Consider the following 21,408-nt stretch of genomic DNA (forward strand, 5'->3'; position numbering starts at 1 on the left):
GATTTGTGACTTTTTTTTTTTTGCTTGGGAACTGGCAAAACAAGTTTAAACAGATCAAGTACATAGCTGTGGCTGAAAGGGCAGCAAGAGTGAAGATCCTCCATACATACTGTGCAGGGTGTGAATCATTTTTATCAGGGAACGTGTGGCTCTTGAAGCTACTGTTCTGAACATTGACAAAAGACTTCTTGAGACTTCCAGTTTAGGGCTCCAAAGTTTGTGAACACAATTAATGAGGCACTACTCTACAGTTATAATCTGTACCTTCCTTTTCTTGAACAGAATCCACAAGGTGCAGTTAGGTTTTGTTCTGGCTAAGCTGGCAATGCCCCGATATAGACCATGCACAACATTATAGAGATCGGTGAATTAAAGTTTCCTTTACCTGTCAGCAATGGCTTTGGCCATGAAATAATCCTCTGCAATGTACTGGGCGAATGCGATGAGCCCCCCTGCTTGATCCAACACATCTTTCCTCATCAAACAGGACATGCCAGTCACACACTTAAACCCTGTGACATTAGCCGAGATGTACGAGCGAGGGTGAGACGTGCCAAAATATACCTGAAAAATCAAATCAGGTTTAGTGAGTAGCTCTAAACACTTAAATCCAGATTAAAAAAATACGTATAAATGCAGGCCACGCACTTGGGAGTGGCTGCACAACACTGAAAAAGATTACAAAGATAACAGGAACTTACAGCGCTCTTTCAATTTTTTTATACCATGGAAAAAATGAATAAAACCCAAAGAAATATGTAGCTGGGTATAGTGTATCTTAATGAAAACAAATGTTTACTGCATTTCAGAAAGTTAAGCTTGTCATAAATAATGTAACTCCATAAAACACCAATGTTTTGTAATTGTGTATTTTGTAAATGATCCTTTGGCATGAATTAAACAGACAACTTCTGTAGTGTGCTTTTATGTCCTGGCAATCTGTGATTTCCATTGGTAAGCTTCGTTTTTGAGCCACGAAAGTTCAATTGGATTGAGGAGCTCAGTTGAGAACGTTTATTTATGTTCCATTAATTTGGGCAGATACTTTGGATGACTGCAATGTTGAAATCTCAGTTTTTGACCAAGCACAAGAAGCTTATGCTCTTATGCTATCCGATTCCTAGAAAAAAGAATTGGATACTTGGCCTAAATGTCCTCATACATGATGGAAAGTACAACTGGCTCCAATTTTCTCTATAGGGCTTCAAGACCCATAGTTGAAATCAACACCAAAACATTATAGACCCCCTATCATAGCAAGCATGAGACTTTTCAAAACCACAAACTTCACCTGTTTACACCTAACCTAAAGCTAATCAGCATATCCAAAAAAAACCCAATTGAATTTTATTAAACAATAAGATGTCATTCAGATGTAGCTGGAAAATCGTGTCACCTCAATTTATAAGTTTGTGTTGGAGATCCTACGGTCGACTCCTGAAACCCTTGTCTCTCAGAGCTGGTTTCTGTGTATCGAAAGGACCTGACAAGTGTTTTATGCCACCATGGGCTAAGCTAAGGAAGTGTAAACAAGGCAAGTATCCCTCCAGACTGACAGGGCTCTTTTTCTCCAGATCATACCGGTTGTTGTTTGGTTTTCTCATGGGCTACCAGCACCAAGAAGACACAGCTTGTGACAGCAGTATACTTTGTGTTTGTCCTTCCAAATAAAGGGGTTTCACTCTATTTATTGTCAAAGCTAGTCATGAACAAAAGCATGAAGTATGCATATAAATTAACATACCTGAGGTCAAAGGTGACTTACAATTAGGTTTTAATTTCTCCTTTTTGTAAACTAGGATTTTAAACTAGTTTGACTACAAAAAATACTGCCAAAAGTATTCTAGCTTGTGATTTGTTTTTATTAAATGAATAAAATTCCTTCAGGCCATTAACTCACATAAGCCAAGCAATTACCAAAAAAACCTTTAAGCTAAAACCATAAATGCTTATTGTGCTAGAAAATGGCTCCGCATTTAATATCACGTTAAACTTACAGGAAATCCTTGTCATTAAATTAAATCAATGAGTTCTAGCACTATAAAAGTGATTCTGGTGCCTCTCTCCCCTGGCACTTGGAGCTAAGTACACATTGCTTAGCTAGCAATTAAATACTATTCTAAATAGTTAAACAAGGTAAAAGATATCTGCATGATTCATGAAGTAAACAGATACACCTACAGATTAGAAAATACTAACCAACTGGCAAATCTGCACAGAAATATCATACAAGTTCTTAATATGAGCTAATTTTACTTTTTTTGATGTGGAAGTCCTGATTTAAATGTGTTGTTCTCAATAGCTAACTAACCTTTACTCTTATTTAATTATACCAGTTTTAAAAACCAAGTGTGAGCTTTTTCGAGAGCAATAACGTGGATTACAACCTCTGAACTTAAAATGCCCAGGCCTTAAGCCACTTTACATTCATATTTAAAACAAATAGTATCTGTCAATCAATCTCAGTTAAGAACTTTTTCATCCTTACCATCCAAATTCAAGACCTAGATCTTTAGCAACTTACTGGAGTGAATTTCTGTAATACAGTCCTCCAACAAGGCCAGGTTTATGACAGGGTTATTTTTTCATACATGAGAATTTAAGGATTCCAATTATGCTGTTAGAGTGACTTGACCTCTGACTTCACCCCTTCCATAAGTCATTTGGTTTCCTGCACTCTGCTATATGTTGTAATAACATCCACTCAAAAAGCTGCAGGTTTGTGGTCTTTGGACAGGGGCGACACGCGCTGCCTTCTTCTTCTCTGACATGCTTACTTCAGCTGATGTCAACCTCAAGGTTTACACACAGGCAGTTCTGTGTGTGTTCTGGGAATAACTAACGAGAGGAGGAAGCACCTCTTACCTGTTCCAATGTGGCAGCAAAGCCCTGCCGATCCGCTACGTAAGGAAGGCCGTGGACCAGTCCCACCTTTTCAGTCATCTGACTGGCCATATCAGTCAGGGTGTCTGGTTTCACTGCGAAACAGCAAGAAGAGCGTCAGACATTTTGCACTCCATCAGCATGTGCACGCATGACTGGACATTATTTTGCAGAGGCATAATGAGTCATGTAAGTGCACAATTAAGTACAAGAACAGAAAATTCTACCCGTTTTGCGTCAGAAATTATTTACTGAAAGAAATATCTTGAATTGTGTGAGGTTTCGTTGCTTAAAAGATTTTTTTTTACAAGGAGTTTCATGGATTAGAATAATGTCTTGGCTGTTAATTGTTTGTGAGTCTCTCCTTCATTCTGTAATCCTTAAAAACAAGCTACAGTATATTAAATACGGGGAACAAAGAATACATTTTCTAATGCACAACTACTTGTGTTCATTATTGTTATTTGCATTGTAAATTTTAGCTTTATCAAGAACAAAAAACATTAACAGAAACTGAGTAAAACTTTGAATGGGTGAAATTCAAACCACTGCACCCAGCACCCACAAAATTTTCCACTGATCTGCTCAAGCCGTCTGCTTTACTAACACAAGAACATTTTTCTGCAGTCTGTCTTTTTACTGTGGTCACATTCATGCACTTGATAACAGTGATAAGGCTTTTAATTTACAGCGTAATTCTTACCCCGTATTCCACTGTCGCAAATCCACACCAAGTCATATTTGGCCACTTCATAACCTGGCATGAGGTTGTTTATTTTAGGGTTGATGCCCACTTTCTTACCACCTTCAAAAGAAAAGCAGCTATTATTGCACCCAAAAGCAGATCAATAGACTTCCTCTGCATCTCATCTTAAGGATAAAGCCCATGCTGTCAATTGGCAACCCTGAGTGAATCAATGGCTCTTTAAGTGCATGCATCAAGACTAGCTACTGCACTTCAGTCACCAAAGAAGCTTAGGGTTTCATTTTTAATTCTTCAAATCAGACACTGTAGTTCTGTACTGTACTTGCCTTAACACACTGTAAATATATTATTGTACTGTACACGAGAAGGTCAATGTCCTTGGATTAAGACCAATAACAGCTTCCCACATGCAGCGTGAAATAAACAGACTGTCTATCCATCAATTCATTATCAGAAGGCTGAGTCCAGGTAAGGCTCCTAACCTATCCTGGAAGGGCACAAGGTGGAACTATACCCTGGTAGGACAGTAGTCCATTCCAGGGCAAACGCACACTGATGCACAAGCTCACAATGACAATTGAGAGATTCCAATTAACCTACACACCATGTCCTTTGAAGGTAGGGGGGGAACCAGACCACCTGGGGTCAACCCATTTGGACACGGGGAGAATGGGCAAACCGCAGACAGGAGGCAGCCGAGTCTGCGATCAAACCTAGGACCCAAGAGCTGAGAGCCAGAGGTCTTTACTATTCCACGACCATGATATCCAAAAGTGAGTGCACCATCCTGGTGGAAAATCTGCAGGTCAGGTGAGCCACTGTCCACTCATACAGTCATTATTCCTTGTAACTCGTATTGGTGGTGTATATTTGCCAAACTCTCTGCATTATCAGGGAATGCAGTTGAAGACATTTTTGAACAGATCAGAAAATGATGTACATCTCAATGCACCACGTGGGCTTGGATTAAATTAAAACGTCAGATGCCCATTATAGGCTCAGTTCTTAATGGCAGCTTTCCATTAGCCAACGGCTGCTTCTGTTATGCAGTGGTACATAACCCATTAAATTCTGTATTCAAAATGTGGAATTGAGAGGTGGGTGGAAATTTTGACTAAAACTGGGGCCTGATTTACTTAGTGCTTCATGAAATGAGATAAAATGGTCCGAATGAAAGGTTTTATGTTTATGGTATGACAGTCTTCCTGCAAAGGGACTGAATCAGAAAGTGCAAATATTTATCTGCACTTTATCGGTAAATGACTAATAGCATATACAGGTTCCAGTTATCACTTAAAATTAAACAGCCAGACTTTTCAGAGATCTTTGACTTCCATAGTTGAAATTAGCAGCAAAATTCCAAAGATGCCTATTTAACACTTTCCTGATAACACACGGAAACAAAACACTATGCACTGAGAATTACTGTGGTGAAAATGACAGGACCTACAAGTTAACGGGAACAAAAAGCCAGAATTTCTTAACATGCTGAAAGTACATTTTCTTGGCATATGCACGGACACAGCACTGCCAAAACAGAAGGTATATTCAAATTTTTCAGAAAAACTAGCAAAGAAAGCAATTTATTGCTATTAAGCTCTTTCATTCTAAACAGTAGATGTTGACTCTTCTTGAGTATTAGGCAGACCTTGTTATCACAGACACTTACCTTTTCATTTTGTAGAGAGAAGCAAGCCATTGTGAAGTTACAAAGAAATCTAGATAGTAAAATATTATACTTGTTGATTTATAATCATTTAAAAACAACAACAAGAGGACAATCAAAGGACAATTAAAAGACTCAGATATAGCTTCTTGATTTTTGTCATTTTGACATTTATATCCTCACAAACTCAAACTCCCTTGTATGCATCACTTTTACGGGAATGTTCTTACCTATAAATAATCTGGCGTCCACATTTGGATATTTGCCCAGCAGCTTTTTGCAGACATCAATGGCTGGATCATCGTGATCTTGAACACATAGGAGTATTTCATACTGGAAAAATTTGAGAATAAAGAAAACCCTTGTTAACCTCAGACTTGCTAACCTAACACTTTTGTTTCTACTACAAAAAAACACCAAAACATAAACAAAAGATACAAATTTGGAGCACATTCAAGCTTTCTGGGAACATTTCTGGGCAGTGAAGTGCAACACTGTCCCTTATTACTTAGACTGTAAAACATAAAAAATTGCCAGATTCCCTAGTGCCTCTATACAAACAACTTCAAAGAAAGCCCGTGAATCAGGTAATTCTTGATTTACGCTCTCTTAATTTGTGCATTTGTAGTTTTGCGTGCCTCAAGAATATAGATTGCTTCTTAACTTAAGACGCTATTACTTCTCACTTTGACATTCTTGGGCACAGCAAGCTACAGGCACCTTATTGAGAAGAATACACAGCTGTGTGCTGGGATGAACAGTGTCCCTTGGGTGACACACAGGCTCTTTCAACCGCATTTATCTCCCATCATCTCACACTTACTAAACAAATCAAAATTATTTCCCTGTCCTAGTCTGGACCTTTTGTTTATATTGCAAAAAAAACAAACAAACAAATAAGGATATTAATAAAGCACTAAACAAAGTAAGCTACTGTGAGTGGGAGGGGGGGATTCAATTAAAATCAAAATCTAGAGCAAAGGATCAGTTCAAAACACATTGTTATACCTAGGAACAGCACAAACTGCTCTTTCTACAAGAGTAAGGATGCAAGTCATGGAGAAACATTTCTGTTTAAAAAGAGTGCCTCTTTAGAGATTCAGTCGTGGCAAGACCAAATCAATTAAAAATCCCCTTCTCTCATCACCAGACGTAAGAAGACCATGATTAAGCAGGAAATAGCTACTGGCATTCCAGGGCCAAAGTGTATTAGACAGAAACTGTCTCTCAAAACTTTAAAGGTATAGACCCAACTTTGAACTAGAGGCGAATGCAATAACTTTTAACATGAAGACTAGCAAGTGAAACTCACCTAAGCATTTGCTGACAAAGTGTAACACTAACAAAATGTGATTAACTTAGGGGCCTTCTTTGGGAAGGGCCTGCAGCTGAAGCCTGAAGCCGGGAAGGCGAAGATGAACTTAATGGAAATTCAATATGAATCGCGTCAATACCTTTTTCCATTCTAAAGTTTGGCTGCAGGATTCCAAATAAAACATGTCAGAGACAAGTTTCCACCTCTTTATTTTTGTTTGGGTTTCCTCGACATTTTCTCACTTGGCTTAAACTCACTCTGTCCTGTGGTTGCCAAACCCAGAATGTACAACGGGAAAAAAATCAACACATCCTTACAGAATAGCTATTCTCATTTCTACAAAACGGAACTCAAAAAAGGTCAGATTGTAGTCAACATCATCATTTGCTAACTGCTTACTTCAGGTGTGGGATGTGGTGGTAACTGGCTGAACAGATTAGACCAGACTTCTCTCTCCCTGGCAACAGTCCCCAGCTCCTCCTGAGAGACTCCCAGGCCAGCTGAGATATGCAATCCCAAGAGTCTCATCACACCTTGGATTGAACACCCAAACCAAATACATAAAAGCTGCTGCTACAAAGATTTTTGAGAAATAATGGGAACTATTTTTCCTAGAAGAGCCTCATACTATTTCTATTTACAGTACGTTTACTTCATGTTAAAAACATGACACACAAAGAATACATTTATATTTTAATTAATCCTTTTTCTGAAGGTCAGATTTAAAAAGTTCTAAGAAAAATGTAATGGCACTTCTGCTACCATGCTTAGAAAAGAAGGAAGAGAAATACAGCCTTCATAAAACATTCATGATTCATTTTTTGATTAACTGAAAATCTCCTCAAATTTACAACTATCTTGTCTAATTCACAGATCAGACAGTTGGCACTACTGTATACATCATATGAGAAAACTGTTAATATCAGAAAATATTATCTGCTTTGTCATTTTTTTAACACGAAAATAAGCATAAACAGTTTATTTTGCTTTTTGTTCTTTTGTTCCAAGGCTGGTCTAGGAAAAAATAATCCACATTTTGTCTTCCAAATATTTGCAGAGGCCTTTTCGTATATCTGTATTTGGTGTTTAATTCAAGGTATGATTACAGTGTTTGTGCAACAAACACCAAAATTAAGAATTTGGAAGCACATAAAAAAGAATCAGTAATTTAAGCTAATTTATTTAAACAACAATGAAAAGTGGCTCTGTGCTCAGGGTTGGGCTTACGTTTTACAAATGAACCAAATGTTTTTTTTTTAAAGTATTTAGCACAATTTCTTCAACTGCATGACATTAGAAACCCACGATATCCATTGTAAGGCATGCTACATTATTGTTCATTTAAATCATTAATCACTCCCCTCCTGTGCCACAGAAATAAAAACACAGGCTGGCAAATTTAATCTCATGCTAGATATGTAATATAAATCCAGCACAATCTATCATTGTCAGCACAGAATCAACAACAACTATTGAGCTGAACAGTTAACGAGTTCCTGTTATTCTTGCTCAAACAGTGCCATTAAACTTTGCAACTCCTTTGAAAATGGGGCGGATGAATACTTCGGAGTCAGCATTAAGCTCTTACGAAGAACATGACATATTTTTGAAGACGGCATTCTTCCCAACATTCAACTGGGAATTTGTACCAACCAGATAAGCCAGCGTTCAAACACAAATTGTCAATGCTAACACAAATCTCCGGGCTTGATGAGAACTAGTAAAAGTTCAGTCTCTGAGCAGCCCCAGCTGACACACTGAAAGCAAAAGCACAGTACAAGCAGAAAAAAGTTGCATGCCAAACTACAAGTGCTGCCTCTGGTGAGGAGATGGTATCTTACCAAAATACATTACTGATTTATGAGGCAGAGCTTTTCCCCAGCCACACCTTTTCCTCACGTCATTTATGACATGTAAAGACAGCCAGGAAGTCTAAGGCAGTACTTTAATCGGACTTGTAGACTGGCTAAAAGATCAGCACACTTAAACTATAGTTAAGTGTGTCTGACCTGTCACACTATGTCAATATGACAGATTTTCAATGACCCACTGCTTTCGATGATTTCAGAATTCAACGGCACCCTATTTCAATGTACAGCAGTCATTTAAAAAAAACATCCCTGAAGCACCTTTATGGAATATGCAGCAAAGCTTTAAAAAAACTGACTAACGGCTATGACAATACCACGATCATAAACACTCTGGTCAGAATTCATGATGGGTTTCATTGCTTTTCAGTACTAACACAACAGGTGTGAATCCAGCATAGATACCCAAGAATGAATGTTCTTGTCTTGGACCTAAGGAAATCTTTAGAAACCTATCTAAAAATGTCACAATGTTCGCACCATGCATATCTGCTTCTTTAAAGGGAAACTGCAATGCTATTTTTATATACAGGGGTTAGATAGAATCAGCTTCAATGAGTGCATTACAAACCACAATGAAAGCAAAATGAATAATGTAAATGTGTGATGTACAAAACTTCCAATTTATATGACAAAATAGATTAAATTTCCAGTGCAGTGTCATATTGTCATCATTGTCTGCAATTCAGAACGAGGCAACAAAACTTCTGGTGGCATGAAGCAGCCCTATTACACTGTAAACAAGAGGCTTCTGAATACCTTCAATCTGATAGAAATATTGCTCTAGGCATCGAGAAGGTTTTGTCAATAAGTACTACTGACTTGTTAACATGCAGGTCACATTAGAACATTGCTGCAGTGACATTTCTGCTGCACATCGCACTACATTAATCATTACAGTGACTAGTGAGCAGGAAGGGTCACTTTAAGTCACAGTTCTCGCTAACTCGAGATAGAATGGCGACTATACAGTACTTTCACAAAGTTCAGCATGTTGTGCCTAATTTGGAATTTGTCAAATTTTGCAATATCGTCAATTTGTTTATTTTCGTTAGCAAGATTTAATAACTAGTCAGAGAAACTGGGACAGGAGTTCCCCCTTTAAAATTGCATGACACAAGAGGTTTTGATAACTCTGAAACACTTCAAACTAATACAGCTATGGCTAATGGTAAACGGCCTTCCACAGCTAATGCTTGTTTGGTTCCCCCTCTGTCTCAGTGAGCTTTCAATCCCATTCACTTAAAACTCAAACAGGGGAAAAGTACGAATCAGAAAAGGGTTAACTTCAGGACCTTTAACATTAATTTAACTTCAAAAGCTAACTTGATCATATTTGTGCTAGGAGGTTACATTAAGAGGGGTTGAAAAAGAAAGGAACTATTTCGTTGGAGCCTCAGCAGTGAACTTGTTTAAACTCTGGAAAACTAAAGCGGCTATCTGATTTCCAGCAACTGAAGAGTTACCACCATTCATTTTGCACTGCAAAGTAACATACAATGTACACAGAACTTCAGAATCAACATCTTCATGTTACTGGTGTACAAACTCAGTAGGAGAGACTTTACTCATTTCTGATTCCATGCCGTATGGAACAGCAGCACAGTAGTTAATACTGCTGACTCACAGCGCTGGGACCCTGGGTTCAACTCCACATGTGGGTCAGTATCTGCATGGAGTTTGTAGATTCTCTGTGTGACGTTTCATTCAGTCTGAGAATTTCAACACCTCAGGAAATTACGTACCGACAATGAAACTCAGTGAATTCCAACTATTTAAAAAATGCCCCGAAAAAATGTTTCTTATATAAACCTATTGCTGAATTCTAGATCATTAAAATCCATGAATTGAGGAGGCCGTACAGGCAGTAAACATGAACTCTCCTCTGTTTACGGAAAAGGCTCATTCCTCCAGAACAGATTATATCATTCCTGTTTTAAAGAAATATTTATCCGTAAGAAGAAGCAAGGGATACCAGAATGCTCCATTATACCATACTCCATATACTGTATAAAATAGATATTCAAATACATATTTCAAGTACAAATTCCCAGAATTGTAATCAAATGACGTAATGCTAACCAGGAACCTCATGGTGCATTCTTGGTATGGCATCTCAAATATCAGCCAATAATGAAACAACGAGACAACTGTACATATTAAACACAAATATAACATAGATATCGTTTATAAAGTATATATATAATCTGCATACCCATAAGATTAAACCACAACAATTTTCGAAAGCACAAGTGAGTTGCTGTCAGAGTATATGTTGACCAAACCCTGACAACTCAACATACAAACAGTTGATATCGATGCCTGTTATATCATGGTAAAATTACAAGGATCAGGTAATAAACTGAGCTGACCAGGACACCTACAGATCTATACTTCAGATAATTAGCACTGTTAACATATTTAAAGATGCACTACAGCTCTTCAGTTGCTCAGCTTCATGAGAAACTACAATTATCTAAATCTTTCAACGTTCTGAAGACTTCAGAGGGTTTCAAGCCCGAGACCTGTGGTTGTGGAGTACTGGCTGAGCCTTTTAGTCCAGCCTTTCAAACTGGAATGAAAAGACGCTCTTGCCCGTCTGGGAGTGGGCCTTCCACAAGCAGCACGCCACTGCCACACCACTGCCAAGGTGTAACTCTGCCACTCATACAGTGCAACCTGTGAGCATGTGCAGGCATATTATCATCCACATCCGTCTTTTCTTTGACACTAACTCTGTCAAACTGTGGAGCGGAACCGGGGTCTGTGGAGCTCACTGGTTTCACAGCCCACGTTTCAGAGAAAGATGTGCGAAATATCTTCCCTCTCCCATGCAGATGTTGATGGGCGTGGCGATGAGCAGAACACGTTGGCCGACCCCCGATTTAAAAATCACAAACCAAAATAGAACACGCTCAGTACAGAAGCGTAGTGCGACTGAAAGAATTCGTGGAGAATGGGTCCATGCAAACCTGTTCTGTCATTTACATGGAATTTGTATTCTGTATCCAACAATATAAATAGATTGTTCTAAGGCAGAAAACAGAAGCTTTTATGGGCAACGCCACTGTGGAAATGTACAATAAATACATTACATAGTTTGGGCCATTTTTTCAAGACTGCAGTGGACTATATAAATATATAAGCTATATAAATACACAGGTTTTAGGTTCTGGCAGCTGTTTGTAATGTTTAAAAGAAGCTCCACATTGGCTGAACTCGAGGTTTGCACAAGGCATTATACGAATGCTAATTTCACACAATGTCTAATTACTGGTGTGCATTGTTACCATGTCCCACATCAGTAGGTCCTTGCACTAATAACCAATATACAATAAAAGCAAACTCATCCTAAAGCCGTGCGTCTCTGGAGAGCCATGGTGACAACAAACTAGGCTGAGACACACAACAGTCTCCACAGTGCCCTAAACTGCGTCATTGGATACAAAGCATCTATCCAGGTGGATCAGCATCACCACTGCCAGCTGCCTAATCGGGAAAATGCAGCAGAATATCTCACCTTCAGAGAAACGCAACAGCTCCGTTCTATAAAAGCAGACTAATTATACAGTGTACAGAGCATGTTATTGATCTGTATCCAGCTTAATTCTGCTCTATAAACATAAATACACAGGTTTGGGGTTGATGAACTCAGTTCTGCTGAAGCTTCAGCTAGGTGATATGACTGTGTTCTATCACAGCATAAATCAACCCTGATATCATGTTGTAAGGAAAAAAGGCTACTCCATAAAGTATGTGCTCAATTAACCACGTTTGACCTAAAACTCTTAGGGAAGCTCCCTAGGTTGCCATACTCAACCAAATCTTTAAATCATTCTGGGCATATACTATACGTGCACAGAGGCTGCAACCACAGCAGGATATCAAGGATACCTGATCTGTGTGATTGACTGCGATCAGCACAGAACAGAAGGTACAGGCTGCAAAAATAAGACTAATTAATGAGGAAAAACAAAAGCAGAATTTTATCTGTATCTTTCCAGTAGTGCTCTCTCCTGTTATCCGCTACTACATTCCTTTGTTTGTCTATTTTATATAAACAGATGAAACAGATTGCTTTTTTTCTAATATTATTTTCTAAGATGAGGGGACATATTTGAAGAGTCATCCTGTTTCAAGAAGTATATACTTTGACAAAACCAGCAAAACATAGCTGGCTTAAAATAGCACTAAGTAACAATGTTAGTTATCAGAAATCCCAGAACATACTGCCTCCAACTACTTAAACATCGGGCATTTCTGACAACTTCTGTAATCACAAGAAAATGTGATTATAGGCAGGCAGCTCTAAGATGAGCAGACCCCACTCTGAACTCTGAAGGGCTGTTTTTGCTTTTACAAAGACCTCTGCTCTTGAAAAGATGTGCAGAGCCAAAACATGTCGGCCAAGCTAACAATGAAGAAAAGCAGCAAACCACAAACACGTCTGAAGGCCTGTTTTTTTCTGGTTCGGAGAAACCCTGACATAAAAATAAAGTACTACAGACAGTACAGAGATACAGGCAGGGTTCTGGATTGGGAGCTGCAAGGGTTCAAAGCCTGGGAGAGAAACAGCAGTTGTAGCAGTAAGAAGTTGCATCAGTAAAATGGCCAACTACTGAAGATACAGTATGTAGAGACTCTCTCTGGAAATAAGAATGTGTTTTCAATTGGCTTAATGACTTGTTAATGGCACTTATTAATGACTTAAATACAGTGACTGTACATGTACGCAGCAGCCTTCAAATTAAATAAAATGCAAGCATTCATTCAATACTTGTTGTGTTAATAAATGAAAACTTGAAAAATGTAAGACTTCCAATATGAGACATCTCAAAAGGTCACAGAGATCTCAAAACCAAATCTGTCAATATACTGTAACTGCATCTTTTCTAAATATACAGATCTCTCTAACCAGGATCTCATAACCAGAGGATTCAAAATAACATTTAAAGACAACAGATCAGGATGGCATTACAGAAAGCATGGCATTCTTTTTCAACACAAGCTTCACATTTCCTTGCTAATCGTGCTGCTTGATGAAACTGTAAAATCTCATTTTACAACCAACCACAACATTCGATTTTGGAAAACAAGTACTTGCTATTCAGCAAATTTATGTCTTTTGTTTTTCAGCATTGCTGTGGAACTTGTTGTAGACCAAGTAGAGTCAATACCCTACTACTAAAAGTAGAATTTAACTGAAGCTAAAACTGAAGCACACTTTGCACATATACACAAACGTTTATATTTGTGAAAAAATAAATATAAGGCGAAGGGGTCACGTTGAAGTATATTTTTCCAACAATACACAGTCAGCTGTGTAATATTCCGTTATGGCTCTTATTACAAACATAATTAGTTCTGGTGTGGTGCTCAGATACCCTATTGTTGGCCTGTAATATCAGAGATCTCCAGCCACCTGCCTGGTGCTGGTAGCTAAAAGCTGCATCCATAAAGCTGCAAACCTGATGTACACTAAACACAAAAGACTATCTGCTTTCCTTGGGGCAAAAAAGGAAGCCTCCAAAAACCAAACAGCGAAGGGACCTAGAAAAATAATTACTACACTGTAAATGCAAATAGTTCAAACTCTCAGTTGAAACACAATCATAATTAAAATATGGCCATAACTAATACCACGCAAAAGCAGGAAAGCTACAGGAAAACAAAATGTCTTTTATTTAAAATAATGAGCTTCAATTTCCCGTTGGCTATCATAGGTCCGCTTTTTTTGTCTGGAGCTTTTTGAGATAGACTGACAATTCCCGTGCCTGGATTTGTAATTAGTAAACAAGGGGCTCTGTTTTTAGATGAGACTCATTTTGCAGTGCCAGTTAATTGGTTAATTCCAAAGCTCAGAACAAATAAACAGCACAGCAAGGATTAAACAACAGAATCGGCAGATTCCGTATGTGCCAGCTGTTTGTCACCCTTGAGCGACTCAGCCGTGGCAGCCTGCTTGTGCCAGCAAAATGGCAAAATTAAGAACCAGGGGGAAGAGTCAGCAATAAGGGTTTTCACTCGATCAGTCAAAATTGAACACAACATAAAGCCTGAATCACAGCGCAGAACTGCATCAGGTTGAGGAGATTCTGCTCTGCTATTTTCATTTTAAGTACCTCAGAGCTTAGGATGTTCTCATTTCTTGAGTTTTAAACTACATTTTTTTGTCTTATAAACTCCTTCCTAAAAGGATAGGAATTTACAGCCGACTGGAGTTAACTGATTTTCACAAACAGGAAAAGAATCCTGTTGGCAATCGGCAAACTCCATGTCGCAAACAAAACAGTGGAAAGAAAACTAAACAGCACCAGGCCTCATTAAAACAGAAAAGGTCACAGAGGTTTTAAACACAAAGAGAACGGAGACGCAGCTTCCAAAAGTAAAGTACACAAAATGCACGACAGAATTTGAGTGAGTCGCATGCTGGAGAAAGGTGCGTTGAGCAACTAATCGCTACTGAATTTGCTGGGGTCCTTCGCTATAAGGAGAAGTGCACAGGACTGTGGATCACAGTCCGACCATAGTCCTTCTGCCCTGAACACAGCACATCTTCCAGTTGTACAAATGACTGTACTTGTTATGTCATTTTTTGCTACGCAGTAAACAGTACAGCTGTTTTTACAGAAAGGGAAATTGAGGAGAATTTCCGCAAAATGCATAGAGCTCACATGTTAAACAGAGACCACTTCAACTTTCTATAAAAAAGACTATCGCCTGTATACTAGCTACATTAGAAAAGGGAATAAGCTATGAAAGCTTTATTTCTCCAAAAAAGAAGCTTCCTCACAGTGTTGATATCCAATACCTTATAGGCCATACCGGTGTTTCTCAGCCTTTTTAAAGCCTGGGTCCAGCTGGCTGCCTTCCACAGCTTCAAATGTTGTGGACTGCTTGGTCCTTTTAAAACCCAGTCTGTATTAGCCTGTTTGTATACGGTCTACCTGCTCATACAACCTTAAACCATAAAGCCTATTTGTAAATGTTATACATGTGATGAAAGTTCATGCATTAAGGTCTCAGAAATAGGCTGAATAACCTGAAACTCATCTTTTTTAGTACAAACACTAAAAATGCCACTGGCCTGGGAATGTTCTTGGAAATACGTGACACTCCAACCTGTTTTACATCAAGGCAAGTCTGACTCAATGTTATTTTTAAAATCGCTTGAGTACCCTGCTATAAACTCACTACACACTGGGCTGCAAATAGCAAATGAACCAAAATAATTACACCTGAAACAAACCATTACTGACATATACTAACAAAAAAATTGATAGACATCTATCTCTATTTTATACCGTAGTCACCAGGCTGAAAACTAAAATTGTCAAATATGTTGGCATGATTGTTGATTACAAACTAACCAGTGTTTCTGAGGAAAAGATTATATGTAAGAAGAGCCAACAGTGATTGTTCTTCTTAAGCAAACTCCACTCTTGTGTGTACTACAACAATTACTTTATTCTATAGAACTTTCATTGACATTGTTAGTGTCCTAACAGTCACTGCAGTGGCCTCATTTGCTAATACTCACAATAAAAACAGACAGAGCAGGATTGTGAAGGTAGCCAGCAAAATAATTGGTTCACACTTTTAGATATTTACATCAAACAAATAGTGCAGAAGGCCAGTGTAATCACTGACAGTCATGACGACCCCTTGCACAGTGAATTTGAGCTCAGTGAACCTAAATTTTAATGCAATACAAGATTGAGTTATTTTTTTACTCCATAACCTTGCTTAATTTGGACAATGAAACAACTATTATTTTAGTTTTTTATTTATTCATTATTTATATTAACAATATTTGTGTTTGATGTCGATTTTAGTATAATATATACATCAATGACAATACTTAAGATGTAAGATGCTGCACATTTCACAGTAAGATATAACTACTAAAACGTATCTCTACAAAACACATTTTAACTCAACTTTTATTCTGCCAAACCCAAAGCAAATCAACAACGTTATGAAGGCAAATCTAAATGCACACAATTCATACATTCTAAAATAGTATCTGAGCATTAACCACCAAAATGTATGCGGTCGAAAGAGAAGGGAGTGGAATATGATGTTTTCAGACACTTTCAGTTTCAAACCAGAGTGCAGAATGTAAATTTACTCCACTACCAGTCATTTAATATAAAAAAGTAAGTTATTTTCACATTTAAATATGATACAAGTACTCAAAATCCTCACAGGCCCCGAAAAAGGTCGATCCAGTGTACTTCTTCAGAAAAACCGATGAAGCACAACCCAGAGACACAGGGGGATACGACATGGAAGTGCATTTCAAACTAAGAACAGAGCATCTTTACTCAAAGGATCATGGGAGTGTAGAATTAACTACCCAGCCATAGTGCTGAAGCCGCTACACAGGTTTATTTCAAGAAACAGCTGGATGAAATGTTTGCATCGATGAACTACTAACTACCAAACAGACTATAGGAGCAAAATGACCTCACCTTGCTTTAACCATTCTTATGTTGGGGGAAAAAATAGATTTTTGAATTAAATTTGTAACAGACCAGTACTGATGGTGAAGAGAGAAGAAAAGAAAATGTTTCCGCTGTGCAGCCTTCTTTACACCCGAAGAAGTCTCCACAGCCAAAACACTGCGTTTCTTAGCTTCTCTTTTCAGCATGGAATAAACCTTTACTTGTTCCGTTTGCGGCCTACGCATGCTGACACAGCTCCCTACTTGAACTGTTTCAGTACTGATGGTGCCGAGTCCGATGGTAACCACTAGCCGGTACTGTACCGAGACGAGAAAGAAATTTCTTAGAAACCTCATCCACAAAAAGTGTAAGCAATCCCAATTGAGTTGTACTGTAAGAGGACTGACATACCCTGGGGTAGTCGAGTTCGAAGAAGGTCTCCAGGTTATTGATGAGGTTAGGGTCCACTCCTTTCAGGGGTTTGAGTAGCGAGACACCAGCTAGTTTGCTGTAGGGCTGTTTGTCTGTGGTCTTCTTGTTGAGATGAAGGCGGCTGGACACAAAAAGAGCAGGATGTTAGCACATGATTGGAACACTCTGCCGGTTTCGCTAGAATTATATTTTATAAAGGGAAAGAGCCTTCAGAAAACCCCTAAAAATAAAGTATAGAAAGATTAAATTTAATATTAAAATTTACAGGATTTATAGTCATAATTCCAACGAGAACTACTGTAACACAGCTTTCAAGGAGCCATTTAAATGATAGTGTAATATGTGAGCTTAGTTTAATGCATTTGCCCTAGAAATAACCAAAACTGCATATTTCCCTAACTGCCTCGAGATTTTCATTTCTCAACAGTTTAGAGGATGTTTACCAAAAAGTCAAAAGAAAGACCATTATCACACGTTTCCACAGAGTGCAGTTTAATGCTCTGCAATTCCTGTCAGGTGAAGTAATTCTTTAAATAGAGGATTTGAAATTGCAAGTCTCTTTAAAACCAGAATGCCAGAAACCATGCAATTAAAGAGCAGACACACGAGGTGTGGTGATTTTGACCAAGCTGTCCATGGCATAAGTCTTACAAAAGTGAAACCATGCTCAACAAAATTCAAATGAGAAACATATTTAATTATTTAGAACCTAGACAACACCTTGAATTGTATATTCATAGCAAATGAAAATGGTGTATGCCTTTTTTCTATTTTTACAAAGACTACCATAACTGTGAATCTGTCGGTACTCTAGGATTCCCCCATTCCTTAAGGATACAGGAGCAGCAGAGGGGCAATTCACTTTAAAGGAGTTCTTTCCTGGTTTCCCATAGTAACTCACTACCAAACAACAGGCTTCTTTCTTATCCAATGCAACAATGGATGGAAATAACTATTGGCATTGACTGGCTTACGTTCCGATACAGAAACTAAATCCAAATTAATAATAGTACAATATTCGAAAATGAACAGATAAGAAATACAAGCACAACGTAATTGTGTTTAGCAGTAACAGGCATTCTGACTTCAAACCTTCTTTACATTTTATGGGTTTCTTAATTTCTAGCTTCAATATTCCTGATGGATTTCACAGCTTTAAAGAAATATGAACAGAGTGATGCAATGTGTGACAAAAATTAAGAAACTTTTGTTCAAAGGCTTTGGGTGTAAAGCGTGTATAATTCTTCCCATAGTAGTAAAGCTCCCATAGACCAATACTGTAGTGCGCCCGAGGTGATATTCTCCCTGCTCTCTGAGTGCAGTCTAGCTAGCCAAAGAATCAATAGGGTAATGTAATGGAATTGAATATCATCATGGTATATCCTGCTCCAATATCTGCTGTTTCATCCCTTTTCCTCTGAAATGTCAAGTTTCCCAGCACTGCTTCTGTCAAACTGTAAAAATTACGGTATTTTCAGAAATGCTTAGAGCAAAGGCAGTAATGATTTTGAATACAAGCCAAACTGTTTCCCTCACAGAGACAAACCCCTCCTGTAGCACACAGAATGCAAAGAATAAATAAGCAATATACAGTCAATATAATAAACTGACACTGTTTTCCATCTATATGAAAGAGATGAGAATGGAGGGAACTTCTGTTAGTTTATTGAAGTACGCAGATGATATAGCCCTACTTGGATTGTTTTCCTTGGAATAATAAGGGTGGAGAATTACTTTGAACAGATAAGTAAACTGAAAGGGTGGTATCTATCAAGTTTGCTTCATGAAATGAAATGAAAGAACTGGCTAGCTAGTTGGACCGTCAGACTCACTCCATTATTTTATCAACCCGTGGAGGGTGTTCAGGGTTTCAAATACTGTACCAAGGAACAGTAATACATGAACATTTAAACTTTGCAATGAATACCAACTGCATTTTTAAGAACATATATTTTTTAAATCAGGAATTAGAAAGGGTTAAAACGTTTTAGAGAAAGCTTATAGAAAGTTAGTAGAAAGCATCCTTACTTTTTGGTACCCCGGTATGGTAGCCTGAGTATTAAGAGTAAGGGCCAAGTGGTCAGAATTGTTCGTATTGCCAATAACGTAATTGGTCGACCAGAGAAATAACTTAATGAGCTGTAATATAATCCAGTTCGAAGGAAAACTCAGCTCATTTTTTAAGGAGCACTCCAAACCTCTTCATTACCATTTTCAACTTTCACCTGCAGGGAGGGAGACATTTTAGAACTGTTTTTTTCCCCTTTTATGGTGATGCCAAAGACCAATTGTCACCCTTTTGGATGGACAATAAAGTCCCATAAAGATAAAGATTCTTCAGATCCCACAAACTGAACATTTTCAAAGTGAATGGAGACAAAAACACAGCAATGATTTATCTCTATATAACGCCAGGCCATTATCGCATTCCGTCTCGCTCAGAGACCAGTTATTCAATGTGCTTAAAACAAAGGTTTTAAAACTAAACTTAAAAGTTCAAATTCAATATATTTCTTACAAAATGTGCATATATGTATGAGTATTGATATCATATAGTTTGCATAGACACAAAAGGTTGTAGAGGCTTGATCTCCATTCATTTATACTAGGCAATAGTCCAACATAATAAACACAAATATATTTTTACTAAACAAGCACGCAGGTGCAAGCAGGATCTCTCCTGCTAATTAAGTCTCTTTGAGTGAAAACAGCCCATCGTTACCATCCTCCAGACTTGAGAGCTCATCAAGGTGTTTAAAGGGCTAAACTGGGGAAAGTGTTTCAGTCCATTTAATTTATTATTTAGATTGTGGAAAAAAAACAGCCCCATCTTCCATTTTACTAGTAACGCTTAAAACAAATCCCAGAATTCAGGAAGAGTTTGAATTTGCCCAGGTGATGAAATAAACAAAATGGTGAAAAAGCTCCAAGGCTCCCTTTGACGGCACAGCAAGAGGTCTCCTTGCTGGTGAATGCTCCAGCAAATCAAAGCTCTGTAATTACACCTGCCAGAGTACAACAGGGTCCAAACACAACTGTAGTGTTAATGGAGTCATTTGTTACATGGGAGCCTTTCAATAAAGGAAATAATGACTCTGTTATTGCGGCAGGGAATATTGCTGACATCGAGTTAAATCGACATTTTTCTCAGTATGGGGAATGATTAGGATGACCAATATCCAAGGAATGAAATCACAGGCTCTAGTTAATATACCAGGTCATATAGAAATACAGAGGGAAGACCAGGACCCCTGGCCTAGCCACTAGTCTATCAGCTCCACTCACAGCCTGAAGGTCTCCCTCCTCTATACTGACCAGGCCCAAAACTCTGAGTTCTGGCTAGAAGGTGTTAAAACTGCTGTTCAGATAAAAAATGAAAGGGACATTAAAAGCCTACTAAGGCAGTATAAACAGGGATGGCCAATTTACACTGCCCAGCCCTAGGACAACAAGATTTGCATCTAATTTGTTAGCAATGCGATTTGACCTTCAGATGAGGAGTTTTTAAATAAGCTTTGGAAAAAAAAAGTCAATATAATCTCATTTTTATTAATAAATCACCCCAGTTTCACTTAAAATGTACCAACTATAAAAGCACAGAAATACATTTTCTATGTAGACATTGATGAATAGGCCTATACTGTCAGACATTTTAGTCTGACAGTAAAGGCCTATGTAAAATGTGAAATGTAATACATTTTAACACCTGGTACAGTATCTGCATTTTACAGCAGTTTTTTTTCAATTTTTTAGTTTTTTTCATATGATTTCACTTGAGCTGGTAAGGTCATTGTAGTAAAAAATAAACTACAGACAATTCAAACACATCTCTTTCAGTAAATTGCCTTCCTAAACAGCTCTTAGTAACAAAGGAATTAGACATGATGTGTAGTCATAATCGTATAAGTGAAAAGGAAAGCATTGGTAATTTATGTCTAAATACATGATATGACTCATGATTCACAAGCAAAACCACATTTAAAAACAAAAGTGAAATCAACATACAACATTTGAGAAGGCAGAAAAGTAGGCCTACAGTGTAGTTTGAGACCAAACATGATAATAAGCAAAAAAATAAACTACCTCACAAA

The 21,408-nt window shown here is 38.0% G+C and overlaps 1 protein-coding gene across 2 annotated transcripts in view; it reads right to left on the reverse strand.

The window, feature by feature from the left end:
* ugcg (UDP-glucose ceramide glucosyltransferase) overlaps positions 1-21,408 on the reverse strand; it is a 46,872-nt gene that overhangs the window by 7,366 nt on the left and 18,098 nt on the right. For both annotated transcript variants that reach the window (XM_015363751.2, XM_006626572.3), the window contains 5 exons: positions 17,297-17,438; positions 5,486-5,588; positions 3,587-3,688; positions 2,866-2,978; positions 386-564 (listed from right to left, as the gene is read on the reverse strand). In XM_015363751.2, coding sequence (XP_015219237.1) covers positions 386-564; positions 2,866-2,978; positions 3,587-3,688; positions 5,486-5,588; positions 17,297-17,438 — 639 coding nt within the window. The remainder of the gene's footprint in view (positions 1-385; positions 565-2,865; positions 2,979-3,586; positions 3,689-5,485; positions 5,589-17,296; positions 17,439-21,408) is intronic.

The sequence above is a fragment of the Lepisosteus oculatus genome, chromosome 3, assembly GCF_040954835.1.
Source record: "Lepisosteus oculatus isolate fLepOcu1 chromosome 3, fLepOcu1.hap2, whole genome shotgun sequence".
In the NCBI taxonomy this organism is placed as follows: domain Eukaryota; kingdom Metazoa; phylum Chordata; class Actinopteri; order Semionotiformes; family Lepisosteidae; genus Lepisosteus; species Lepisosteus oculatus.